General features: G+C 41.7%; 1 protein-coding gene across 2 annotated transcripts in view; it reads left to right on the top strand.

Moving 5' to 3' along the window:
• Positions 1-27294, top strand: part of HHLA2 (HHLA2 member of B7 family) — a 40440-nt gene that overhangs the window by 1488 nt on the left and 11658 nt on the right. For both annotated transcript variants that reach the window (XM_072136078.1, XM_072136079.1), the window contains exons 2-3: positions 5681-5778; positions 24488-24811. In XM_072136078.1, coding sequence (XP_071992179.1) covers positions 5733-5778; positions 24488-24811 — 370 coding nt within the window. In that variant the 5' untranslated portion in view covers positions 5681-5732. The remainder of the gene's footprint in view (positions 1-5680; positions 5779-24487; positions 24812-27294) is intronic.

The raw sequence follows: 27294 nt of genomic DNA, 5'->3' as shown, positions 1-27294 counted from the left end.
TATAACTGAGAACAGGACTAATTACTTCTGTAACTGTACCACAGCAATTGCATTATCCTAAATGAGAACCATATGGCTGCCTTCTTCCAAAGCAAGTTGTGCTCTGTATTGTAGCTCAGCTCTTTTGTGAACAACACACTCAGTGCAACCTGCAGAAATGTGTGATGCAAGTATATTTATTTAATTCTAGACAGGCCCTTTAATTCAACATTAAAAATGCTTTTAGGGAAAGGACAAATATAGAGAACATGTGGACCCTTATTCAGCTGATTAGCAAGGTATCTCATTAGTATGGTTATTCCAAAGTCTGTGTATGCATAACATTAACATAAGTTTGTGTATCTGTACCCTTACACCCCAACAGTACACAACAATGCACAAACTCAGTCTGTAAAAAAACTGCAATATTTGTGGATGCCTTTTATCCACAGTGGAATCAAAAAGTTCTCCTTCTATATTTTGGGAAATTCTGTATTAAGCTTAAAACAACCCTTTAAACTATGTATTTAAATACCTCTAAATATTCAAAAGGGGTTATAGAATCAACTTTCATGGGGATGTCTCAGATTTCATCACTTATTCATAATGCTCTCAATTTAAAGTGAACCTGTCACCAGGAATAACCTTTGCTATACTGATTTTAAAATGACTTTGTCAGAATTCTGCATAAGTTCAGTAGTTTATAATAGTTCAATTCACATTACCTTGCGTGGTGCGTCCTGGGGGAGTAGAAGCTGCAGCCTGTGTGTGCCCTGTATCTCCTCATGCATTCTCCATCGTCTCCACACTATCCCTCTCCCTCCCCTGCCTGCTCAATGACATGAAGTGGGGAGCAATGAGGGGGTTGCATGAGGTTGGAAGAGAGGAGACTGATGCAGGCTGCAACTACCCCCCTCTCCCTGAGACTCGCAACATGCTGCTGGCAGGCGGCCAGGGTGTGAATTAAACTTATATGAACTATTGGAATAATTCAGAATGATGACAAGGGCATTTTTTAAATCAGCAAAGCATAGAATATCCCTTTCAGTCTTTGGTAATGCCAAAATTAACCAAGATAGCCTGCTTTGCTATTGTCTCACATAGATTTCCACTTGACATACTTGACATATAACACTAGCAAGGGTAAAAAAAGAGAGAGGTCTGGAAGGTGGAAGGGGCAGATATGTGACTTGAGAAATCTTACCAGGAAACTTCTAAACAAATACCTTATCGACTGAGCATTTTAAGGTGTGACACACCTTGACCTTAGTTACACAAGAATTAGCTTTCAGTTTTATTTCTGAGGTAGGTAGCTTTGCATTGGTTTTGCAAAATCTTCGAATTTGTATGTGATGCCATAAAAGTCTACAGAAAAGTATACAAAATCGTAGGTTAAAAGGTAAGATTTTCCACACTGTGCAGTTTCTTGTGATAGGACCTGATAACTTTGGAAATATGACAATGTTAAAAGACAAACCCCAAATCGTACTTATGATATAATGACCTGGGAAAAGACTCGGAGGCTGGGAATCTTTACGACCTCCAAACCTTATGTCTCCAGTATAAGTCAGAGAAGGGAGACAAAAAGAGACAGGGGCGCTCTCCTCGTGTAGTACTGTTAAAAAATAAATGGTAAAACTATCGCATAATTAGGTGCTCACCTTGTAGCACAGTACAGTGTGCATGTAGTATTATGATTCTTGGCAGCAATCTTCGTTAGCCCTACCTTTCTTCGTCCAGGGAAAGATGGACAGGCCTGACGAAGGTCCAGTTTCTGGACCGAAACACGTAGCTTCTAATAAAAAGAACTACCTTATCGTGTATGACTATGCCAAGGATTTGATTAGCTGTGAGCACAACTTCTAATTGCTCCTGGTTGGACCTCAGATCCCTAATTATTAAATAGTACTTATGGCACATTAATGTCATGGAACATTTCATGTAAGGGTTTGAATCTTTTTTAAGGTATTAAGACTATAAACTATATTAATCAGCATGATCATACTGACTCAAATAATAAATGGGATTTGTCAATTGGACCACACAGTGAAAATCCATAAGAAAATGGTGTTTTTTTGCCAAATGACAACCACATTTGGAATTTGTACCCAGCTTCCCAGTACATGAAACACAATATTATATGGAGCCACCAAGAAGAACAATTTGTCCCAGTGATAGCAAGAGCCCATATAGCTTTGTAAACAGACAAATCGAAAAGATATGGTTTGTGGAAGGAGCAAAGTAAAAAACGAAAATGCAAAAACCCAGACAAATCCTGAGGAGGCGTGGTGAGCAGTATAGTCACAACTGCACAGAATATTAACTAGTACCAGGAAGTATAATTTGTCCCACTGAAGCCTTCATAAAAGTATGGGAATGAGAAAAAAATATATGACATTTGGAGTGTGGGAAGAGTAAAATGGAAACTCAAAATGTAAAAAGGCTTGGTAATGAGGCTTGTTAGTAAGTCTCTTAGTATGTTTCTGTGTGAAAATGCAGCAATGGACCTGAGGCACACTGGAATACATTGGTACAGAATATTTGTGGTGGACTTTCTGGGCTAGAGAGAAAATTCTGTGAAATCATTGGAGGGGCACCTGTTTAAGGATGTAAAGAGAGTAAGAGTTGATGGAGGTGATGAGTGAAGCCATCACACCATATGTAAGGCACAATATAATACAAAAGATCGACCACAATATTCAATTACAAGATAACTTTATTAAGTAATTAAAAGAGTCAAATGTCTCAAGAATATTAGTCAGTATTACTCACAGTTTATGGTTAGGTGTTTTTCTTGTTAAAGATCTCTCGTTGAGAGATATTTAGCATAGTGGAATGAGGGAAAACCTGTTTTATCTGTATAGGGTATGCGATCCACATCACACAATACAATAAATTCATAGCAAACATATCTCTGCCGCGTAGCTTGAATTATGACAAAAATCCCTGCCTAAAATAATAGCAAAGATAGCAATGTGAGATTTTATCTGAAGGAGAAGATATTATTTTGACTTGGATGCCAAACCCACACAAACATTCACAAGAAATTTACAGTATGTGAAATCAATGGTTTACTTTGGAGAAAGAAAAAAAAACCTTTCTGGTCTCACAATGTAGGTTCTTTCTTTGTCCATAGGTAACTGCTGCAATCTATTCTGTCATGCCATGCCATGTACCAGGCCTGAAAATGTTGCAATACCTGGGGCATTTCCGGTTTTCTGCCTAACATCAATTTTTTGAAAAGTGCCGGTTATGGCTCAAATTTACTATAACCTATAACCTGTACCTGACCTAGATCTCATTCAGCGCAAGAAATACTAAGAGGCTGAAACCTCTTTGTAATTCTGCCATGTAGGACACCGGTCCAGGTATTATTATGACTTGTACACAATGCACCAGTCTCCACCGATGTATTCTACTGCTAAAACTTTTGAATACATTCATGGCTGTTGGGCTTATTTCAACTTGAATAGTAATTATTTTTCAATTATAACAGAAAAGGTCAGAAATATATTCTATACATTATATGTTTATCTCTGTATAAAAAATACTTAAAGGGTTTTTCCCAAGAAAAGAATTCTCACATTTCAATCCTCTAGTGATGGTAACACAATAAAGATAATTTTAACCCCTTACTTTACAATGTTACTCAGGGTTATTGCTGTTTTAGCTCCTATCACTCCTTCGGCTGCGCAGTGCAAAATCCCTGGGTGTGGGCCTCTCTAAGAAGACACATTATAATCCATCTAGTTCTGTGGGGTGACAATGTGGTTACATTATCAGGGTACAGGTTTATATATACTTTCATCTGGCTTCTGACATTGTACTAACACACTGACAAATACAAAGAGAGATGAGACAGATGAGAGACGCATGAGCTCCATGAGGTGCCTATTACACACTATCAGCTTTGCTACATCTGTGTTCTCACAGATATGTACCTGCCTCCCTCTTCCCACGGATCACTAATCTCCCTGGTGTTTGTAGCTACTCTGTGCTCATTATGTCCAGGCAGGAAGTGAATTAGTGAGTGTCTCTGAGCTCCGTGCAGGGGGCGTGGCTACAGGCACACAACAGAGAGAGACAGAAACTCAGCAAGCACGGCAAAATAAACAAGAATAAAAATAGATTTACATTACTTTTTGCAGCAGTTACTTCATTATGATCATAGACAGCATTACAAAAAAATAGATATCTAGATAACAAATGCAATTTTTTACCTATTAAGTCATTGCTAAACCACTCCTCCATATTATATAAATCCATATCTGCACACAAAAGCTTGTATGGAAGCTGATTTTACTTCCAGTTCCACTACCAATTTATCCTCTGCTTATAGAGGGGACAGTATTTTTTCCAATTACTGTATAAATTGTATATACAGTAGTTCCTAAATTATCTTAACACTATATAAAGGATACTTTATTAACCAAATGTTGAATATTAGCAAGTACAATTTGTTACGCAGCCCTTACGTTTTTAAATTTAAAAAATGGAATTTTGAAAGTGGGGAGTAAAGAAAACGCAAAAACTAAAAAGGGCTTTCCTAAGCAACCAAACGCATAGTAACTCATTTTTGACACATGCATCTAAAACGCATGCGTCAGAACACCACGTGTGAATGTACCCTTAATGTTTAGTAGGGGATCAAATACTTATTTCTCTCAGAAAAATGCAAATAAATGTATATAATTTATACAATGTGATTTTCTGGATTTTATTATTGATATCCTATCTCTCAATGTTAAAATTAACCTACCCTTAAAATTATAGACTGTTCATGTCTTTGTCAGTGTGCAAACCTATAGCCAGGGATCAAATAATTATTTCCTTCACTGTACATATACATGCCAATAACTGAGACTAAAAGTTCATCCAAATACAAATAAAGGAAAATATGGCAGCACTCCAAGACTTCCAAAAAACAAGTAAGGGTTTTGTATTCACCAAGTGTCCAGCAATATTTCATCTCTCAGAGACAGGAGCCTTTCTCGAAGGACTAGGTTCAACCCTGCTAATAACCTACAAAATAGGTTAAATTATGCAAATGAGGTAGGGCATGTCAGTGTGCTTGGTTTACAATCCTTGTTCCTTTTGGTAGATTTCCTATGAAGGGGTTTTCCCATGAAGGAAAGTTAGGGCCTAACTTGCTGATCAGGGGGGGTCTCAGTGCTGAGTCGCTCCGTCAGATTAATGGAGCAGATGGCCGTGCATGACAGTTCTGCTCCATTAATCTCTATGGAGCTGATGGAGATCACCGAGCCCATAGCGCTCCAGAGCACCCTTCATTTTCGCGATCTGGAGGGTACTCAGCACTGAGACCCCAACTGATCAGCAAGTTAGGCCCTATCCCGTGGATAGGGCCAATCCTTTGTGGGAAAACCCCTGTAAAAACTGCCTGTACTTCCATTCAGTACAGAAAGACATTGGGGAAATGTTGGTGATACTGACATACTCATTATTATGCCAAATACCAACTGATAGCTATTCTTATTTCATGTGTGTTTAACAGCAGATTTCTTGCAATTTGTAATAGTAAGTACAAACAAATTTTTGTTTTGACATATCATAGAGAAGAGTTTATATATGTAGATATTTCTGCATCCAAACTTTTTTAGGTACATTTTCTCGTGTGACTAATAGTTTGTAGCTTGTTTTCTAATATGTTTATCCAACTACAAGTCATGTGTTTTATTTTCAGTATGTCACAAATACAAAGCGATAAAGGATTGGAGGAGGAATGACTGTCTACAATGGTTGTGGTATTCCTTATTTTTTGCATCTTTGAAGTCACTCAAGGTAGGTACCTAGTTCATATATTGCATTTCTATTGTCAGCTCTTTTGGAATTGATAAATCATGAGATTATTAATGTATTTGTTTTTTATTTTACTAAATACCCCTGATTTATGGGAATATAAATTAAAACAGAGTCTGCATAATGGACAGCAGATTAGACATGAATAGTTGTGTGTTGAGTTATATTAGGTATACAGCAAACTTTCACTTTTTATTTGCACCGTTTTACTTTTGTATCTATTGTATCCAAGGGTCATATCTTCAGTGTTGACCTATGAAAAGATATATGTGAAAGTGAGAGGAGCACTCACTTTTGTGAGGGACCATATATAACTTAACTATATATAACTCTAAGATGGTGGATCTCCACCTTCCTAATGCCACAACCCTTTAATCCATTTCCTCATGTAGTGGCGATGCCCAAACATGAAATTATTTTCCTTGCTACTTCATAACTGTAATTTGGCTGTAATAATATTTGCCTAGTAATTAGCACCTCCCCTTTTATATAACCTGTAAAGCAAGCAGAATTTGAAAAAAGTTAGCCGCTCACCAGCATCCTTGCTCGTGCTTCAGGAGTACGTCTGGACTTTGACGTGGGCATAGAGGAAAAAGAGTTTCTTTGATCACTCCGGCACAGAGGATTTCTTGACAACTTCTTTATTTGTCCAAAAATCGAGAAATGTATAAAAATAGTTACAAACATCCATTAACGCATCACCAAGTACAAATCGTGTGGAAATAGCGGAGCTAACGCATTTCAGGTGTGACCTTAGTTATGGCATACTGAATGGAATGGGATGTGTTCCTAATATGCCGGTAACCGGGTGACGTAAAACACGTACATCCGGAATCGGCACAGCGACCCTAAAAACATCACGATAAAACATGAAATAGGACAAAGGTATACCCACTATTTTATATTTTCTACTATCTATAATATAATATACAGTGGGTACACCTTTGTCAAAGATTTTTGGACAAATAAAGATTGGAAGTTTTAAAGAAATCCTCCGTGCCGGAGTGATCAAAGAAACTCTTTTTCCTATATAACCTGTATATGTATTTCAGGGGGATGCTCTCTCTCTCTCTCTATATATATATATATATATATATATATATATATATATATATATAATACAGGGTTTATTCGGGTGTTGTATATAAGGGAATAGCTGAGTATGTATTTAGGAAGTGTTTCTACTGTATTGGCATTAGGAAGATGCTGTATATAAACTGGAAAGCTCCCATACCAAGGCTACTCCCAGACAAATCGTATGTTGAGGATGACGTTCTCGCAGCAACTGGAGGCTTTTACATGTTTGACTATGGGTGCTAAACAGCAAGAGCTAGACCAGATTTAATTGTGGTGTATACTTATATATGATCTTATTACTTTGCACATTTGTCTACTCTCTACCACACTATGGTACCATCCTGTGGCCATATGGGGGCACATTTACTAAGGGCTCAGCGCCTTACTTTAGTCGGACCGTGCACATTCTTCATGGCTAAAAAGGATTGCACAGGTATTTAAGAAGTGTCTGCACTGCTATTGTCTTGCACATGCCCCTTTTGTGGCGCAGCTGCGCTAGCTATCATGCAACACAAATTAGGGGATGTGCCGTCCATCGGTCGAACTCAACTTTCCAATTGTGTCGCACACCCTATGTTAATGGTGCACCACAAAAAAGATGGGGAACTCTATCAGACCAGTGCAGGGAAACGGCACATTAATGATTTCAGGCGCACAATCTTTGTGCATCGCCGGACCCATGGACAATACACTTTTGGTAAACTGTCCGAATTTGTAAGTGAATGTGCCCCATTTTGTTAGCACGCCGGATTTCTGTTATAATATTTTACCTCCCTAAAGTTTCCTTGGATTGTTCCACTGATTGCGGGTAGCATTAATTTTTAACTGGTTGTGATTTATTATATTATCAATAAAGATTTTTGTACTTATTGTTATATTATTGTTGCTTTCCTTTGGCTTTTTACTCCAGAAAATATGAGGGGGGGCTTAATTTGGTTATATACAATGTATCATAAGTGTGGCCCTGTTGTGCCTGCTTTTTTTGGCTTTTCTGCTAGTCAGATATATCTTAATGAATTTCCTTACTTATACATATATAATTTGAGGAGTTAAGGTCCTAAGTAAATCTGCAACTTTTTCAAAACATAAGTGGCAAAAAGCCTACAAAAGTCTAATCTGGTAGGGGACAGTGGGAGATTTGCGACAAAATTTCCAACTTTTTTGCAACTTTTTTTAAAAAGTCTCAACTTTCACATCTAAAATTGGGTGTGAAATCAGGTAACACTGCAGAAAACTCTTCCATGGCAAACTTTAAAGGGAGCCTGTGTGGGACAAAAAAAATTCAGAAAAATTGAAAAAATTTTAGTTATTTGTTTAAAAAAAAGTGAAAAAAACTCAGCCAAAAATTAGACATATGTTCTCCATTAAAGGGTTTTGCCCATAAAAGAATGTCATCAAATTTGAATCCCCTAATGTTTACACAAGACCATTTTTAGCCCCTTACTTTACGATTTTTACAGTTTTATCACTCAGTTATGGTCATTGTAAAACTGCAGAGTTGGGGCGGGACTCTCTAAGCAGACCCTTTGGGGCTTATTTACTAAGGGTCTGTGCGCACACTTTCATCGGACTTTCCCACGGGATTGCACAGCTTTGACAGGTATTTAACAGGTATCTGCACTGGGATTGTGTTGCATGCGATTGGATTTTGGCTTTACTGCAACAGAAATGAGAGATAATATCCATGAGATAGATATGAAACAAAATGACACGCTCTTCTATATACCTCCCTTCCTTGGATAAAGGCCTTATCTGTCTATAGCTTGTAGAGTAAGTCTCTGCACACTGCTGCTTGTCGGCAGAAAGTGCCTATGATGGTTCTGTATTTTGGGGGAAATTGGCAGGAGGCAGAAAGCACTGCGGCGTGCAGACAAGAGAAGCTATTTAAGAGAAGAATCCAACAATAGTCAGAAGATTTATAATTGTATCCAGGGGCAACCAAAATTGTAAAGGCTAGGATTGATAGAGACAGGTTGGAATGATATCTGTGAAATGCGGTATTTTTGTTAATAGCAGTCAATTAGAGAATGTGTTATTTTGTTACCCTCAGTATATTTAATCTTGTCCGTGTGTAAATACCCTTTTAAGTTATTTTATGTTTACACTATCTCCTTCCAATTAGTTTAATGTTGTATAGGTAGTAATTGCAATCCAAATGTCCCCTACTGAAGCCATCAATGAGTCTTATGATTGTTTATGAGAGTCTCTGGGGTACATGTATCATAAGTTTGGCATTGTGCTCCTGTGTCCCTCTTTTTTTTGCTTTTCTGCTTGTCAGATGTGTCTTAGGAGTTTTTCCTTTCTGTCATCACAAGAGTCGCAAAAAGTCCCCAAAAAGTTGCAAACCACTCTTTTAGTCTTCTTCATCTGAAATCAGGTGATAACACAAGAAAAACTGCAGAAAACTCGACTATGGCAAACTTTCAATGGGGACTGTTGTAGGCACAAAAAAAGTCAAAAAGTGCATATGCACCACAAAAAGTCATAACAAAATAAGAAGCCAAGACAAAACAAAGATACATGTGCCCTTTTGACTCTTTATTATAGGTGAGCAGACCCAAACTTTCTGTTCTTTGCAAAAATTGAGCACTTACAGACATGCAATATTTTGCCGCAAAAACAAAGTAGTTTTGATAAATCTCCTCCCCACCCATAGTTCCAAATCTGGTAATTTTGTTTGGGTTTCAGTCTGTTCTCCCACTGTCAGTGAACATGGAGCTACTGCGCATGCACAGAACCACAGGAGACGGCGACGCAAGAGAAGCTTCAACTAGACCATCCAGAGACTACTGGGGGCTGGAGTAGCCTTTGCTCCTGTTCTCCAGAAAAACTACTCCACACCCCAGTAGCCTCTGCGAAAAATTAGCATATTAGTTAGATAAAGTGAAAATTTGGTTAGAAAGTATTATAGGATTAGGTAAAGATAGTTTAGGCCTAGGATGTTACTGGGAATCTACCTTAACCCCTTCCTGACAGAGGACACAATAGTAAGGCATGCCCTCCCGTGGCGTACCACTAAGTCCTGGTTCTGCCACCATGCCGTGCCCCTTGGCCTATCCTTTTCCCCCTGCTGTGGTTGCCCTATTACAACCAGGCCACTCCAGACCCACCTACCTCATCCACCAGCAGTTGCCCACACTCCTCATTCGTCGGTCACTGCCCACCCACTTCATCCGCTGCCTCACCTCCTGATGCGATGTCTAGCGCCTAAGGCCTGACACAACTGCGCTATATATATATATATATATATATATATATATATATATATATATATATACATAATACATACATACACTCACCGGCCACTTTATTAGGTACACCATGCTAGTAACGGGTTGGACCCCCTTTTGCCTTCAGAACTGCCTCAATTCTTCGTGGCATAGATTCAACAAGGTGCTGGAAGCATTCCTCAGAGATTTTGGTTCATATTGACATGATGGCATCACACAGTTGCCGCAGATTTGTCGGCTGCACATCCATGATGCGAATCTCCTGTTCCACCACGTCCCAAAGATGCTCTATTGGATTGAGATCTGGCGACTGTGGAGGCCATTTGAGTACAGTGAACTCATTGTCATGTTCAAGAAACCAGTCTGAGATGATTCCAGCTTTATGACATGGCGCATTATCCTGCTGAAAGTAGCCATCAGATGTTACAGGGTACATTGTGGTCATAAAGGGATGGACATGGTCAGCAACAATACTCAGGTAGGCTGTGGCATTGCAACGATGCTCAATTGGTACCAAGGGGCCCAAAGAGTGCCAAGAAAATATTCCCCACACCATGACACCACCACCACCAGCCTGAACCGTTGATAGAAGGCAGGATGGATCCATGCTTTCATGTTGTTGACGCCAAATTCTGACCCTACCATCCGAATGTCGCAGCAGAAATTAAGACTCATCAGACCAGGCAACGTTTTTCCAATCTTCTACTGTCCAATTTCGATGAGCTTGTGCAGTTTCCTGTTTTTAGCTGAAAGGAGTGGCACCCGGTGTGGTCTTCTGCTGCTGTAGCCCATCTGCCTCAAAGTTCGACATACTGTGCATTCAGAGATGCTCTTCTGCCTACCTTGGTTGTAACGGGTGGCGATTTGAGTCACTGTTGCCTTTCTATCAGCTCGAACCAGTCTGCCCATTCTCCTCTGACCTTTGGCATCAACAAGGCATTTCCGCTGACAGAACTGCCACTCACTGGATGTTTTTTCTTTTTCGGACCATTCTCTGTAAACCCTAGAGATGGTTGTGCGTGAAAATCCAGGTAGATCAGCAGTTTCTGAAATACTCAGACCAGCCCTCCTGGCACCAACAACCATGCCACGTTCAAAGGCACTCACATCACCTTTCTTCCCCATACTGATGCTCGGTTTGAACTGCAGGAGATTGTCTTCACCATGTCTACATGCCTAAATGCACTGAATTGCCGCCATGTGATTGGCTGATTAGAAATTAAGTGATAACGAGAAGTTGGACAGGTGTACCTAATAAAGTGGCCGGTGAGTGTATATATGTATATACAATCATAGACATGTGTCTGTATGTATTATATATTATTATGTATATGTATTATTTTTATTTCAAACATTTTTATTGATAGTTACAGTTTACAATCACAAACCACACACACATTATTTTGGTATATGTTAGATAGGGAGGTAATTCCAGGGAGTAATTCCTATCCCCTCTTTCCCTTCCCCTTTCTCTCCTCTTTCCCTTTATTCAATTCCCCTATATCTAAATCTGGAAATTATCTAGCGCAAATGTTTCATATCCAAAAGTCCCATCCCAACTTTTTCTTTGGATCTATCACACCCCCTTCAAACATGAATAATCCTGTCACCCTCAGTTCTTTCAACCTGATTACAACATTATAACTGAGGTACTGAATCAGATTTCCATTTCTTGTAGTTCTCCATACTGCCTGTGGAGCATAACGTGTAAAATCCTCTAAAAATCCTCCATATTTTGTACTTATTGTTATATTATCCCATATTATGTTAAGAAAGAATAACTCTGGGGAAACTAGTGTCTTTATCTTACAGAGTTCCTTGAATAGGATCGCTACTTGTACCCAGAATTCAGTTAGAAGTGGGCAATTCCACCATCGGTGGAAGAGATCTGCTGGTTCTCCGCAACCTCTTCAGCAAACATTAGATGTATTATTTCAAATGCCTGCTAACCGTTTAGGGGATAGATGCCATCTCAGAACAGTTTTGGAGAAACATTCATTGTGGTTGAGGCAATTTAGGTGATTTGGGACTTCATTTATTGAAGAAAGCCAATCCTTTAGAGGGATTGTTTTCCCCAAGTGCTTTAACCATGTAAGCTAATTTTTCCAGGGGTTTTATAAGGTGCTCAAGAAGGCTAAAGAAATCCACCCTTTATGCTTGGTACTTGCCTTTAGAAAATTCATAAATTTCAGTTGATATATGTCATGTCAGTTTTTTAGATATTTTATTTGATTTTAAAAAGGATTCTATTTTCTTATAGTTAAGAAATTCATTAATAGGAATATTATGCTTGTTACAAATAACGTCAAAGGCAATAATGTTTCTTCTGTATAAATGTCAGCCAAGGAATGGATATTTGGATTCTTCCACTTATACACAAGCTGATTACTTCTAACCTGACATCCTGCCTTCCCAAGAGTAACCCTCTGCTGCGGGAATGGTAGGAATGCCAGGCCACAAGAATAGACCTTGTATCCTGCCTTCCCAAGAGTAACCCTCTGCTGCGGGAATGGTAGGAATGCCAGGCCACAAGCATAGCCCTTGTACCCTGCCTTCCCAAGAGTAACCCTCTGCTGCGGGAATGGTAGGAATGCGTAACTAGGCGTAACTAGTAGTGGCTGGGCCCCATAGCAGATTTCTGCATGGGGCCCCCTTCCCCTTTAAAAGATATATGCAAATTTATACAGACATATACACACATATAAAGTTCTACACTCATACATTCACTATCCTATACTCGCATCCACATCCATACATGTATACACTCATATGCATACATTTATGTACACAAATACATTTATAGACATATATACAAACTCATACAGTATATACACATCGAATTTGCACACTTACTGTATACTACATACACATTATATACATATAGTATGTATATGTATACTTATACATACAGTATAAACACAACATATACATACAGCATTTACACACATACATTTAGTATATATAGCATATACACACACGTATACAGCACATGCATACATTCACATACATTCACATTCTCACCATATACAAAAACACACATACAGCATTTATATATTATATATACACACACACACACACACACACACACACACACACGCATAAGCATATATATATATACACATAGACACACACACACAAGCATAAGCATATATATATATACACATAGACACACACACACAAGCATAAGCATATATATATACACATAGACACACACACACACAAGCATAAGCATATATATATATATATATATATATACACATAGACACACACACACAAGCATAAGCATATATATATACACATAGACACACACACACAAGCATAAACATATATATACACATAGACACACACACACAAGCATAAGCATATATATATATATACACACACAAGCATAAGCATATATATATATACACATAGACACACACACACAAGCATAAGCATATATATACACATAGACACACACACACAAGCATAAGCATATATATACACATAGACACACACACACAAGCATAAGCATATATATACACATAGACACACACACAAGCATAAGCATAAGCATATATATACACATAGACACACACACACACACAAGCATAAGCATATATATACACATAGACACACACACACAAGCATAAGCATATATATACACATAGACACACACACACAAGCATAAGCATATATTTTTTTTTTAAAAGTATTTATTTTTGCAGTTTTTTGAATTTTTATACAAACATAATAAACAAAACCAGAAATCAAGATTGTCTGTCACATATTTCCTTCCCCCCAATACAGGATTATTATACAACAGCCATGGTAACAGTCAGGTTCTTACTGCGTTTCAAAACTACCTGAGGGATATTACATAGTAGATAACAGCAGGATACTGCAGCCAGACATCTTGATACAACACAAATAACTATTGACACGTAGACAATCAGTCACACACACACACACACACCAGCACGCTCAGTCTCCTTCATCATGGAGAGGAATATAAATCACATGTGATTATAAGGCTGTATGGGGAGTCGCGCACCATCTGGACCAGATGCGGTCAAACTTCTGGGGACACTTCCTGTTGGTATACAGGGACCGGTAGTGGGGAATGACACTATTAATGAGTAGTATCCATCTTTTTAATGGAGGGGGCTCCTGGTCCTTCCAGGTCATCACCACCACTTTTCGGGCGTAGTATAGGACAAACCTAAAGAAAATTTTGTCATAGTGGCCATTGACAACTTCATTTATGATGCCGAGGAGACACACAGAGGGAGATAGTAAGCGTGGGAAATCAAAGTGTAAATTAAGGAACTCCAGCACTTCGGACCAGAAGACATGGACCCTAGGGCAGGACCAGACACAATGCAGGAAGGATCCGACTTCAGCCTGACAGCGAAAGCAAAGATCATTAGGCATTGCTCCCATGCGAAATAGTCTAGCAGGGGTGAAGTATACTCTATGGAGGAATTTAGATTGGATCAGGAAGTCCCTCGCACTCACTACAGATGTGAAGTAGGACAGTTCGACCTCCCTCCAGTCATCATCTGACAGGTCAGGGATATCCTGTCTCCAGCGTTCACAGGCTCTATCAAACGGTCTGGACTTTTGCTCTTGTAGGAGAGCATAGCACTGAGTGAGTGGCTTAGGGAGGTCCGGGGTACTCATCAGAGTCTCTAGTTTGGAGAATTTCACTGTCAGGCTGAAGGAGCCGAATTGGGCTTTGAATGCGTGTCGCAGTTGCGTGTAATGGAAGCTGGCCGTATTGGGTACAGTATGTCTCTCCCTTATCTCGTTAAAGCTGAGTAACTCTGCTTCCGGGGATAAGAGCTGGCCTACAAATGTCACCCCTGCTGCCCCCCACATTGTCCAGCCCGGGAGGGAGAGGAAGTGAGAGAGCCACGGATTGAGCCACAATGGAGTCCTAGGCGAGAGGGGGGGAGAGCTGCTCGGTTCTACCAGGGATTGTGCCCTACGCCAGCACACCGCTACCGTACGTAGGGGAAGTGGGGTATCAGATGGGGACTTATACCTGTACAGCAGGTTTGTAAGGGCCTCGTAGGAACCTACCAGGGCACCAGCCAGTGCAGTAGCTGCATTACCCATGTCTATATCTATCCACCACTGGGCATATACTAGCTGGGAAGCCAGGTAATAAAGATACAGATCCGGGGCAGCCAGTCCACCCCTAGACTTGGGAGCCTGAAGCAGCGCTAGACTGAATCGCGGGGCACTACTCTGCCAGTAGAAGGACCTGAGAATGCCGTCCAAGCGTTTAAACAGACTCTTAGGAAGTAGTATAGGGCAGGCATGGAAAAGGTATAGAAATTTTGGGAGAAAAATCATTTTAAATATATTAATACGCCCGTACAAAGACAAGGGGAGAGTGGACCAGGCTTTTAGGCGCGATTCCGTTGCAACTATCAGGGGTGTAATGTTTAACTCCGTAAATGCCTGGACCTTGCGTGACACCTGGACTCCCAGATATTTAAAGGTGGACACCACCCGGACTGGGACGGGGAGGGAGTGTACCCCTACCTCAGATAAGGGAAATAGGGCCGATTTGTCCCAGTTAACCCGAAGGCCTGAGAACCCCCCATAACGTTCTATCAGGGCCAGAAGGGATTCCAGAGAGGGGCCCACATCCCCAAGGTATACAAGTGTATCATCGGCATAGAGAGATACCTTTTCAATAATAGTACCTCTAGTTATGCCCTTAATGCCCTCAGAGTGGCGGATCGCCACAGCAAGGGGCTCAATGGCGAGTGCGAAGAGGAGGGGAGATAGTGGGCAACCCTGTCTAGTGCCCCTGGCCATAGGGAGAGTAGGTGAGATGTTAAGGTTGGTCCGCACCCTAGCCTTGGGATCGTTATACAGTAGCTTAACCAATGCTGTAAATCGAGGGCCAAAACCCATTCTAGGCAAAAGGGTCCACAAATAGGGCCACTCCACAGAATCAAACGCCTTACAATTGTCTAAGGATAATATAAACCCAGGGTCTGGAGACCGCTCTGCCTCTGCAATGTTCAGGTGTAGTCTTTGTATATTTATGTCAGTTCCCCTCCCAGGCATAAAGCCTGTCTGGTCCGGGTGAACCAATGATAGTATTACTTTGTTAAGCCTTGTTGCCAGAATTTTTGCTAGTATTTTAACATCTGAATTTAGGAGGGAAATTGGGCGGTATGAGTCAGGAAGCAGGGGATCCTTGCCAGGCTTAGGAAGAACTACAATAAGGGCCTCTCGCATGGAGTCGGGGAGGGAACCACTATCAAGCGCATCGGAGTATAGGCTGAGGAGAAGGGGGACCAGAGTCTCACAGTTATCCCTATACCACTCACCTCCCAGCCCATCAAGTCCAGGTGTCTTACCGGGGGGCAACGATTGGATGGCCAGTTCCACCTCCTCTGCCGAGAGCGGAGCATCAAGCTCCGATGACTGTGCCTGTGTGAGCCTCCAAAGTGGAAGACTGTCAAGGAATCCGGAAATCTCGACGGAAGAGGCGGACAATCTGGAGCTGTAAAGAGAAGAATAGTATTCATGAAATACCAAGTTAATGGCCCGGGGTTCTGTGATCAATGCTCCGTTACCATCAACAATAGAGGGAACGGAAGCACAGGGGCGTTCAGCCCGCGATAAATACGCAAGCAGCTTCCCGTTTTTATCTCCAAATTCAAAGATGGACGCTTCCCTGGCTAGCAGGCGTTTGCTGGTGCGCTCCTTCACTACAGCTAGATGGTTCCTCTGCGCCTGAGCCCAAGTCTTTTTATTCCCCGGAGTAGGTTTCTCTAGATAATCCTTTTCTGCAGTCACCAGTACAGCCGTCAGCCTTTCCTCCTGGGCATTCAAGGACTTCCTATGGCCAGCTACCCCCGACATGAATGCCCCCCGCACCGAGGACTTGTACGAGTCCCAGACTAGAAGGGGATCAGGATGGGTTGAGTGTACATCCCAGAACTCGCTGTGCGCTGCCCTAACAGTACTCTGGACCGCTGGGGACAGGAGCCAAGCCGGGTGCAGGCGCCATAAGCGGGAGTCGCTGGGAGGGCCTATAAGGAGACTAATGAACAAGGCGGAGTGGTCTGACGCACTGCGCGGGCAATAGGATATCTGGTCAACGTGCTGCATCATATCGGGGGAGACAAAGGCCAGATCAATCCGAGAGAAGCTCTTATGAACAGAGGAATAAAATGAATATTCTCTCTCTTGAGGGTGTTTACTACGCCAAACATCGGCGAGGTCTAGAGAGGTGAGCCACTCGTTCAGACGGACCGAGCCTGTGTCCAGACCACTTGTACGATCCAAGGAGGGATTAGGGACGGCATTGAAATCACCAATACAGAGTAACGGGCTTGGAGGCATAGCAGCCAGCTTACTGGATATTAGATGCAATACTGCTGGATCAAAGGGAGGTGGGACATAAATAGACGCAATAGTAAAGGTAAAGCCCCACAAGGCGCAATGTACGATCACAAAACGGCCAAAGTGATCCGGTGCTACCTGTATGACCTCTATGGGAAGCGCTTTGGATATGAGTATGGATACTCCCCTGGCGTAAACAGAGTAGGAGGAATGGTAACCTCTAGCCACCCAGGCCCGCTTCAGGGAGAGGACCTTCTGACCCGTAAGGTGTGTCTCTTGGATACATACAATATGGGGGGCCTGACGCTTAATGACGTCTAACATCAGGGCCCTCTTGAATTTGGAGTTAAGTCCCCTCACATTCCAGCTCATTACCTTAAGTGAAGACATCTTAGCGGAAGGGAAAGGGGTGTGGGGAAGGAGACGTGAGCAACCAAGCATTCATCCTTTCATACCACAAAGACATAGACAGACAGACAACAGTGAGCATAACAAATATAACAGAACTGAACTAACAATCCCAAGAATACAAACCCCCTGTCTAACACCCTAACAGCAGTAGTGTAGACCTATACCCACTAACAGTCAAATAGTAGAACAGTGGTCCCTAACTCAAGACAAACCTACACCATTTGTCCCGGGACCTTCAACCCTTAATGAATAGATGATCAGGAGGTTATTAGGCAGCCATATTTAGAGAGAACCAAGAGGAAATAGGGGAGGGGGGGGGGGGGAAGAAGGAAGACGCAAGGAGGTAATGGTAGGGGGAGGTAATGGTAGGGGGAGGTGGGAAGGGGGGGGGGGGGGGAGGGAGGGAGGGAGAGAATGGAGTGCCATAAATGGCGCACTGGTCAAGATGACCAAGAAGAATGCGCAAATCAATCACAGGGTACATTTGTGAGGCACGTAAAGTGTAAACAAATATTAGAATACTGTAACAGTGATTTGGGACCCCTGGATAACCACTCAGGACCAAGTCCAGCACAGTCACTGCACATCAGACAAAAGGATATGTGAGTCCAGTCACTCAGGAGGTGCGGGCCTTGCAGCTGGGGCCCGTGGAGCTGCATCAGCCCAGTGAAGTGCTTCGGTTGGGCAAGTGAAGAATCGAGTCTTCTGACCATCCACTATTCGGAGCTTGGCAGGGTACATCATGGAGTATTTATACCCCTTGTCACGGAGACGGGCACGGACCTCGGTGAATTGTGCTCGCTGTTTCCTGACGGATGCAGAGAAATCAGGGTAGAAGGACACTCTGCTGTTGGCATAGAGAATTTCTCCCTTGGTACGGACAGCCCTGAGGATAGAGTCCCTGTCCCTAAAGTGCAGCAGCCGGGCCAGGAAGGGTCTTGGATTGCCCCCTGGGGGGCCAGGGCGGAATGGCACACGATGGGCCCTTTCTACTGTGAAGAACGGGGAGAAGGTATCTGCAGGCAGCATATTTTTGAGCCAATTTTCAAAAAAGGATACCGGGTCAGACCCCTCCACTTTTTCGGGGAGGCCAACCACTCTGACGTTGTTCCGTCGCAGGCGGTTTTCGAGGTCATCAGCTCTGTCGATGGAAGCAGACATTTGGCGCTGAAGCTCTCTTATCTGTGTCGGCATAGGCCTCTGGACATCCTCCACTTCAGATATTCTGCGTTCAGTTTCTGTTATTCGCTCTTTGGCTTTGTGAACATCGTGTCTTAAAAGAACAAAGTCTTGTCGCAGCTCATCCACCTTGGTAACCAGTTTGGATTGGCACCCATTAATGGCCGCCAGCACCTCTGCAAATTTGCGGTCCAGTTCAGTGGCCACGTCAGGCGGATCAGCGCCCTCCTCATAACTTACAAGCTGCGGCGGGCTCTGGGAGCCTTCAAAGAGGGAGGGAGAGGAGTTTGGGGACCCCTGAGGAGAGCAGGGCTGTGTGCGGGAGAATCTCCCCAATTTTTTTGCAGCGTTTGACTGTATCTGTGCAAGAACGGCTTGTGATGTGGAGCATTCCTGCGCATCCAGGGGTTCCAGGGACTGGAATGGAGGATCTTCATGGATGGATTCATCATCCGATGGAGGCGCAGACACCCCGGACGCCGCTTTTTGCAATTTAGCCGTCCTCCTCCGGTTACCCATGGCGTCTGGACAGAGGGGGCCAGTGATAAACAATCGAGGAGCCTAGCGTCCAGTAATTAGCAGAGATACAGTCCAAACCCACGTGGACTATTGCAGCGGCACTGCAAGGGTTAATATAAAACAAAACCCAGGAGCAGGGGGTCACTGGGAGTATGGTGGGCTGCACAGCTTGGGGTCCCCAGGTGAGAGGAGGGCAGTAGCAGGGGAATTACTTCCCTACCTTATTCCTGGCTGCAGTCCGGCAGTGACAGGGTTAACCCTGCGCGCCTAGGCCTCAGGCAGCGCAGGGGAGTCCAGTAAGATGGCGCCTCCGGCCGGATACAGGGCTGGCTGGAGCGCTGCCACGATCCCCCAGGTCAGCAGCACAGCGGGTCGGCGGCACAGCACGGGGGGGGGGTTCCCTCCCCCGGTATTCAGCACCTCTCCGGTATACAGCCGCGATGCCGGGCGGCTATGGTCCCGCCGCCGCGCGGGACACGTGGAAGGCCGCAGGAGGTGAAGTGCTGGAGGGGACCTCACGGAGCCGGTGACCGCCGCGATACCGCCACCGGAGTATGGGGGCAAGTACCCGCGGCACCGGGGAGCAGACTGGAGGGGGTACAGGTAAGGATGGCTGCCTGGGAAGGGTGATAGGGTGCCAGGTCCCGGGAGCTCCGCGGTGCACGTCCTCCTAGGTCGGCATCAGGCCACGCCCCCCAAGCATAAGCATATATATACACATAGACACACACACACAAGCATAAGCATATATATACACATAGACACACACAAGCATAAGCATATATATACACATAGACACACACACACAAGCATAAGCATATATATACACATAGACACACACACACAAGCATAAGCATATATATACACATAGACACACACACACAAGCATAAGCATATATATACACATAGACACACACACACAAGCATAAGCATATATATACACACACACACACACAAGCATAAGCATATATATACACACACACACACACACAAGCATAAGAATATATATACACACACATACACAAGCATAAGCATTTATATATACACACACACACAAGCATAAGCATATATATACACATAGACACACACACACAAGCATAAGCATATATATACACATAGACACACACACACAAGCATAAGCCTATATATACACATAGACACACACAAGCATAAGCATATATATACACACACACAAGCATAAGCATATATATACACATATAGACACGCACAAGCATATATATACATATAGACACACACAAGCATATATATACACATAGACACACACACACAAGCATATATATACACATAGACACACACACACAAGCACTAGCATATATATACACATAGACACACACACACAAGCACTAGCATATATATACATACACACATACCCAAGCACTAGCATATATATACATACACACATACCCAAGCATATATATATATATATATATATATATATATATATACACACAAACATAAGCATATATATACAAAACACACACATTAGCATATATATACAAACACATGTAAATAATAGTACTTACTTTTTTGATGTCCAGCGTGGCGGCTGTGTAGGCCAACAGCTGGGTGGTTCGGCGTTCGGGCGGGCAGGTGGGTTCGCGGGCGGTTGGCAAGTGCGGGGGGCGGGCGGTTGGCAAGTGCGGGGGGCAGCGGGCAGCAAGTGCGGGGGGCGCGCGGGCATAGTGCGGTGGGGGCGGGCAGTGTGGTCGGAGGTTCCTTGTGCCGGCGGCTGGGAGGGAAGTTCAGTATTCGGGGTGGGTCAGTCACGGGGTGGGTGGTCGGTCCCCTTTGTCGGCCGGCGTATGGGAGTAGGCGGGTTAGGTACATGCGGCCGTGAGTCCCCGGGCCCCTTAAGTTCACGGGCCCCGTAGCAACCGCTACGGCTGCTATGGTGGTAGTTACGCCACTGCCTTGTACCCTGCCTTCTCAAGAGTAACCCTCTGCTGCGGGAATGGTAGGAATGCCAGGCCTTAAGCATAGCCCTTGTACCCTGCCTTCCCAAGAGTAACCCTCTGCTGCGGGAATGGTAGGAATGCCAGGCCACAAGCATAGCCCTTGTATCCTGCCATCCCAAGAGTAACCCTCTGCTGCGGGAATGGTAGGAATGCCAGGCCACAATCATAGCCCTTGTATCCTGCCTTCCCAAGAGTAACCCTCTGCAGCGGGAATGGTAGGAATGCCAGGCCACAAGCATAGCCCTTGTATCCTGCCATCCCAAGAGTAACCCTCTGCTACGGGAATGGTAGGAATGCCAGGCCACAAGCAATAGCCCTTGTATCCTGCCTTCCCAAGAGTAACCCTCTGCTGCGGGAATGGTAGGAATGCCATGCCACAAGCATAGCCCTTGTATCCTGCCTTCCCAAGAGTAACCCTCTGCTGCGGGAATGGTAGGAATGCCAGGCCACAAGCAATAGCCCTTGTATCCTGCCTTCCCAAGAGTAACCCTCTGCTGCGGGAATGGTAGGAATGCCAGGCCACAAGCATAGCCCTTGTATCCTGCCATCCCAAGAGTAACCCTCTGCTACGGGAATGGTAGGAATGCCAGGCCACAAGCAATAGCCCTTGTATCCTGCCTTCCCAAGAGTAACCCTCTGCTGCGGGAATGGTAGGAATGCCAGGCCAAAAGCATAGCCCTTGTATCAAGCATTGGAAGGTTTACAGGGCCACCTAACGAGTCTTCTACCAGGACACTCTTTAAAGATGTCTTATTTATGACCCCTTGTTCTATTGATATCCATTTTTCGCTCTCTATCTATTGCCGCAATAGTTTTATTGGATTTAAAAGTATAACAACTTGATATGTCAACAGATGTGAGTGACCCGCTTACCTACTAAAAAGTTCAGGAAATTGAATATTTCTTTCGAAAATCGAAGGTGTTTTCCTTTCCAAACATATCTATCAACATATTTTTGGATGTTTTTGTTTCTCTTGACTGCTGCAATCTTATTAAGCTGAGATAAATGACATTTTGTTATATTTTTAATTATATTTATCACTTTAATTCTGTCAGCTTTTTTTTAAATACAGGCAGTCTCTGGGTTACGTTACAAAGATAGGTTCTGTAGGTTTGTTCTTAAGTTGATTTTGATCTTAGTTAGAACTGTATAGACAAAATTATTTTTGGTCTCTGTGACAATTGGATTTTAAAAATGTTGGATAGTCATTAGAGCCAGGATTAACAATAAAGCTTCATTACAGACACCTGTGATAACTGTTATAGCTGTTTATTGTAGCCAAAAGCTAAAGTACAGTAACTTACCAACATCCAGAGGTCTGTTTGTAAATAGGGGTCGTCTGTAAGTTGGTTGTCCTTAAGTAGGGGACCACCTGTAATGATCTCCAGAGTAGCCGCCACTTGTATGTCTAAGTAACAGAAACCTTCTGGAGACTATGGATATATAAATTTTTCCCTGATTTCCTTTTCTTTGGTTAAAGTACCAATAATTTGCTTATTTTGCTTAATTTGGTTAAAGCAATAATTCGCTTTTACCTTGGTTGATTTTACAATATGAAACAAAAGAAAAATTGTTCACCTTCCTTTTTAAAGGCGACTAGCGATGCTATAGGTAATGATTGTATAATCAGTGTAAAGGCCAATAATATATTCAGTATTCGGGACACTTAAATTACTTCATCCTTTCTAACTGCTTGAGCGAGTGGTTCTATTAAAATATGAAAGGGGGAGAGTGGACATCCCTGGCAAACACCTTTTGCAATCAGAAATTTCTCAGAAATAAAACCCAAACCACTAACAAAGGCTGAAGGTTTTCTATATAGGCACATAATCATATTAATTATGTGAAAACACAAACTTCCCCAATGTAGCTTTTAGGAAGTCCCAGTGTACCCTATCGAACGCTTTCTCTGCATCAATGGACAGGAATGCAAATGGAATCTCCCTGATTCTCGCAATTTTAATTAGAGTAATTATTTTGCGTGTGGCATCTCTTGTTTGACTCCTAGGCATATACCCGGACTGATCTTTTGACATTAAAAATGGGATAACTTTAGCTAATCTCGCAGATAAGATTGCTAAAAATATTTTTAGATCACTGTTGAGCAGGCATATGGGCTGATGGTTCTCTACCCTTGTAACATCTTTCCAATTTTGGGGATAGTTAGGATTTTTGCTGTCAACATCTCCTCTGGAATATGTTCTTTTAGTTTGATTTTATTGAACATATTTACTAGATGTTGGGCCAGTATATCATTAAATTGTATATAATGTTCATTTGTTATTCCGTCAGGGCCAGGTGCGTTTGATTTCTTTAGGTTGCTTATTATTCTCTTGACCTTATTCAAGGTAAAATCTGCGTCTAGCTCCCTCACTTGTTCTGTATCTAGACTAGGTAAATTTGGTGTTTCTAACAAGGAGTTTTTCTGACGCAGGTCTGGTTTAACAACTTATATATAAATATATATATAAATAAATGTATATACATGTGTGTGCACACATACGTGTGTGTGTGCATATATATGAATATATGTATTGTGGAAGTGTGCATTGTTATATACTTATTATGATAACATGTATAAAATGGTACACATCCTCCATTCTTTAGTGTGTCAGGTTGAATGCCGGGGCCCCCTGACACTGTGGGTCCTGTAGCAGCTGTTTTGGCTGCTATCACTGTAGTTACGCCCCTTCATGTATATGATCTAGTGTTTGGGCCATTGGAAGTGGTGGGAGGACTTTCCCTGTCTCTTTCTTTTTTAGCTGGACAAAGGTGACATTTCATATTTTATTTTCCGTAATCATGTGTTGATATTCTAAGTTTGTTTTTAAATTTTAATAATAAAAATCTTTTTTGTGCTGGAGTACCTTTATTTAAAGGTTGTGTACTGTTAAGAGATATCCTAAAGGTTCCCTTTATTGTCTCATGTCTTTCACAATTCAAAGGTGTAATTGTGGGTGAACTAAACAGCGATGTCATCTTGCCATGTTTTTTTATACCTGGTGTGGATGAAGTTATTCATTGGACAACTAGCAACAAAAAAATTGTGCATTCATTTTATACATCAAAAGACCAACTGGAATATCAAGATAACGACTATAGTAGAAGAACATCATTGTTTGTAACTGAAATAAGTAAAGGCAACGCTTCTCTGCTAATAAGGGACTTGAAGAAAAGTGATGAAAATACATATAAATGCTACGTGGGGACAAGGATAGGCAAAAAAGAAGTAGATATAACTTTGAATGTTATTGGTAAAAAACAGGCAGGTAAGGATACATACATTCTAAGATTCCTATAGTTTTTTAATTACTGTTTTTTTTAAATAATTATTGCATTAAACAAACACAATCAAGCATAAATTACACATTAACCCCTTAAGGACCCAGCTCATTTTCACCATAAGGACCCAGCCCAATTTTTCAAATCTGTCGTTTGTCACTATATGCGATTATAACTTTAGAATGCTTTAACTTACCAAGGGGATTTTCAGATTGTATTTTTTGTGACATGCTGTACTTCATCTTAGTGGTATATTTTGGTTGATGTGTTTTGCATTTATTTATTTAAAAAAAATTAAAATCTTGAAAAATTAGCGATTTTCTGATTTCTAAATGTTATGCTCATCATAAAGTTAGTTTAACCTCCCAAATAGGTTACTAACTAACATTAATCAAATGTCTGCCTTTATGTTGATGTAATATTTTTTATGTACTTTTATTTTATTGGGATGTTTTCCAAATTTTCACGAAAATGTTAGATTCAATTATTTTAGAGGCTTATTCATATTTACATGCGGTTTTTTTTAAGTTCTATTTATTAGAAAGTACCACATTTTTAAATTGCATATGCCAGAACCAGAGAAACTCCTAAAAAGTGACCCTATTTGAAAACTAAACCCCTCAAGGAGTATAGTAACACTGTTTTTGGGTAGATATACCTCATTGATTATATTTTATATACTAAAATGTATTCTCATACTGTTTTTTTTACTTTTATTTTTTGTTTTATACACCGTATTGCATATATATCATGTTATATATGTTCTATGGGTCAGTTGATTACAGCAATATCCCATTTATATAGCCTTTTTTGATTGAATCATTTTGCAGAATAAAGATCTATTTCTTTGCATTTTTTATAATTGCATTTTATTGTATGAGCAATACCTTATATGTACTGCTGGTGTGGCGATTTTCCTTTTTTTTATATGTAAGTGAACTTTTATGTGGCAGTAAGGGGTGTGTGGTGATTTTCATTTTTTTTATATATGTGTAGGTGTTGATTGGGGAGAGAGACTGTAGCTAAGGGACTATAGAATGGAGGGGGCTGATCAATATAATCGAGTGGTCTATGAAAAGAATAAAGGTGTTGGTTCAAAACAAATATGTGGAGACATATACAATTTGGAAATGGTTCATGGTCGGGGGTGCTATTGGACAAGTCGAGGTTCTATGAGTGGAGAGAAGGATGAGATCTTCTCAGCACGTGGTCTGATAAGGAAAATGTGATGGGGAAGTTACTGGTAGCAATACATGGGGGACAATGGGGGAATAAGACAAATGTGCCCAATGGTGTCTAAGATTCTTTAACTATATGTTGAAGGAAATCAACTTTATGAAAAAACAAAAAAAACATAGAAATACTCACCTCCGCTCCTCATCATCTTGATCCTAGTACTGTCCTCTGCTAAGCTTGACACACCTAGAAAAGAAAGTTATAAAAAGCTGCATGGAGTATGGGGATAAGATGTCCGGTGCTCCGGGCTGCTAATTATGCATGCCCCCACCACCTACCTCTCCGATGCTGGGAGAGGTAGGTCACACGATGTCACAAATAAAGACACCACCTTCTCTACTTCCATTTGGCTGTGATGGGGTACTGCTTCTTTCTTGTCTGTATGTATATTGGCGTGCACCCACTTTTGGCATTTTACAATTGTGCTGCTAAGAACTTTCCATTGGTAGGTATATTGACTATCACCCTGAATTCTTGGACCACCCTTATAATGTAGCTACCAATTGTAGCAGTTTGCAGAATCCCATCACACCTGCATTTCTGCTTTCTCTAAGCATTTGCATTACAATATTATGTGTGTTATAACTTACCTTGCACCCTGACAAAATCCTCCGTGTAGTCTCAACCTGAGTGAAGTTGGCTCCCCCCACCTTGTTCAAATCAAACAAAATTGGTGTCAAACGTTTGTGCTACGTTTGTGCTGGTTTGTGCAGCAGAAATTTTTGTTTGTGCCGCTATTGTTTTCGAGATTTTAATGAAGGTTTCCAGAGGTCATCAGAGGTCAACCAGCCCCCCCACATTGCTCAAATCAAACAAAACTGGTGCTGAACAATTCTGCTACGTTTGTGCTGGTTTGTGCTGCGCAAATTTTTGTTTGTGCTGCTTTTGTTTTGAATATATGAACAAAAAATTAAAGTTCAAGATTCAAGCAGCCCCCCCACATTGACCGAATCAAACAAAACTGGTGTCAAACATTAGTGCTAAGTTTGTGCTGGTTTGTGCAGCAAAAATTTTCGTTTGTGCCGCTATAATTTTTAAGTTATGTTCAGGTGTTCAAGGTGTTTAGGATGAACTGGTAAAAAATAAACCTAGTGACCCTTTTCTAATTTGATCACCAGGGGGAGCTAGCAAACACATTGTACTTTGGAAGAAATGAACTCTAATGACCTTTGCAAAAAAGTATGAATATATTAAAAATGATAGCGGCACAAATGAAAATTTTTGCTGCACAAAC

Source organism: Engystomops pustulosus, chromosome 2 (assembly GCF_040894005.1).
Source record: "Engystomops pustulosus chromosome 2, aEngPut4.maternal, whole genome shotgun sequence".
Lineage (NCBI taxonomy): Eukaryota > Metazoa > Chordata > Amphibia > Anura > Leptodactylidae > Engystomops > Engystomops pustulosus.
Note: the sequence above shows the minus strand (reverse complement) of the source record. Positions and strands in the feature narration are given on the sequence as shown.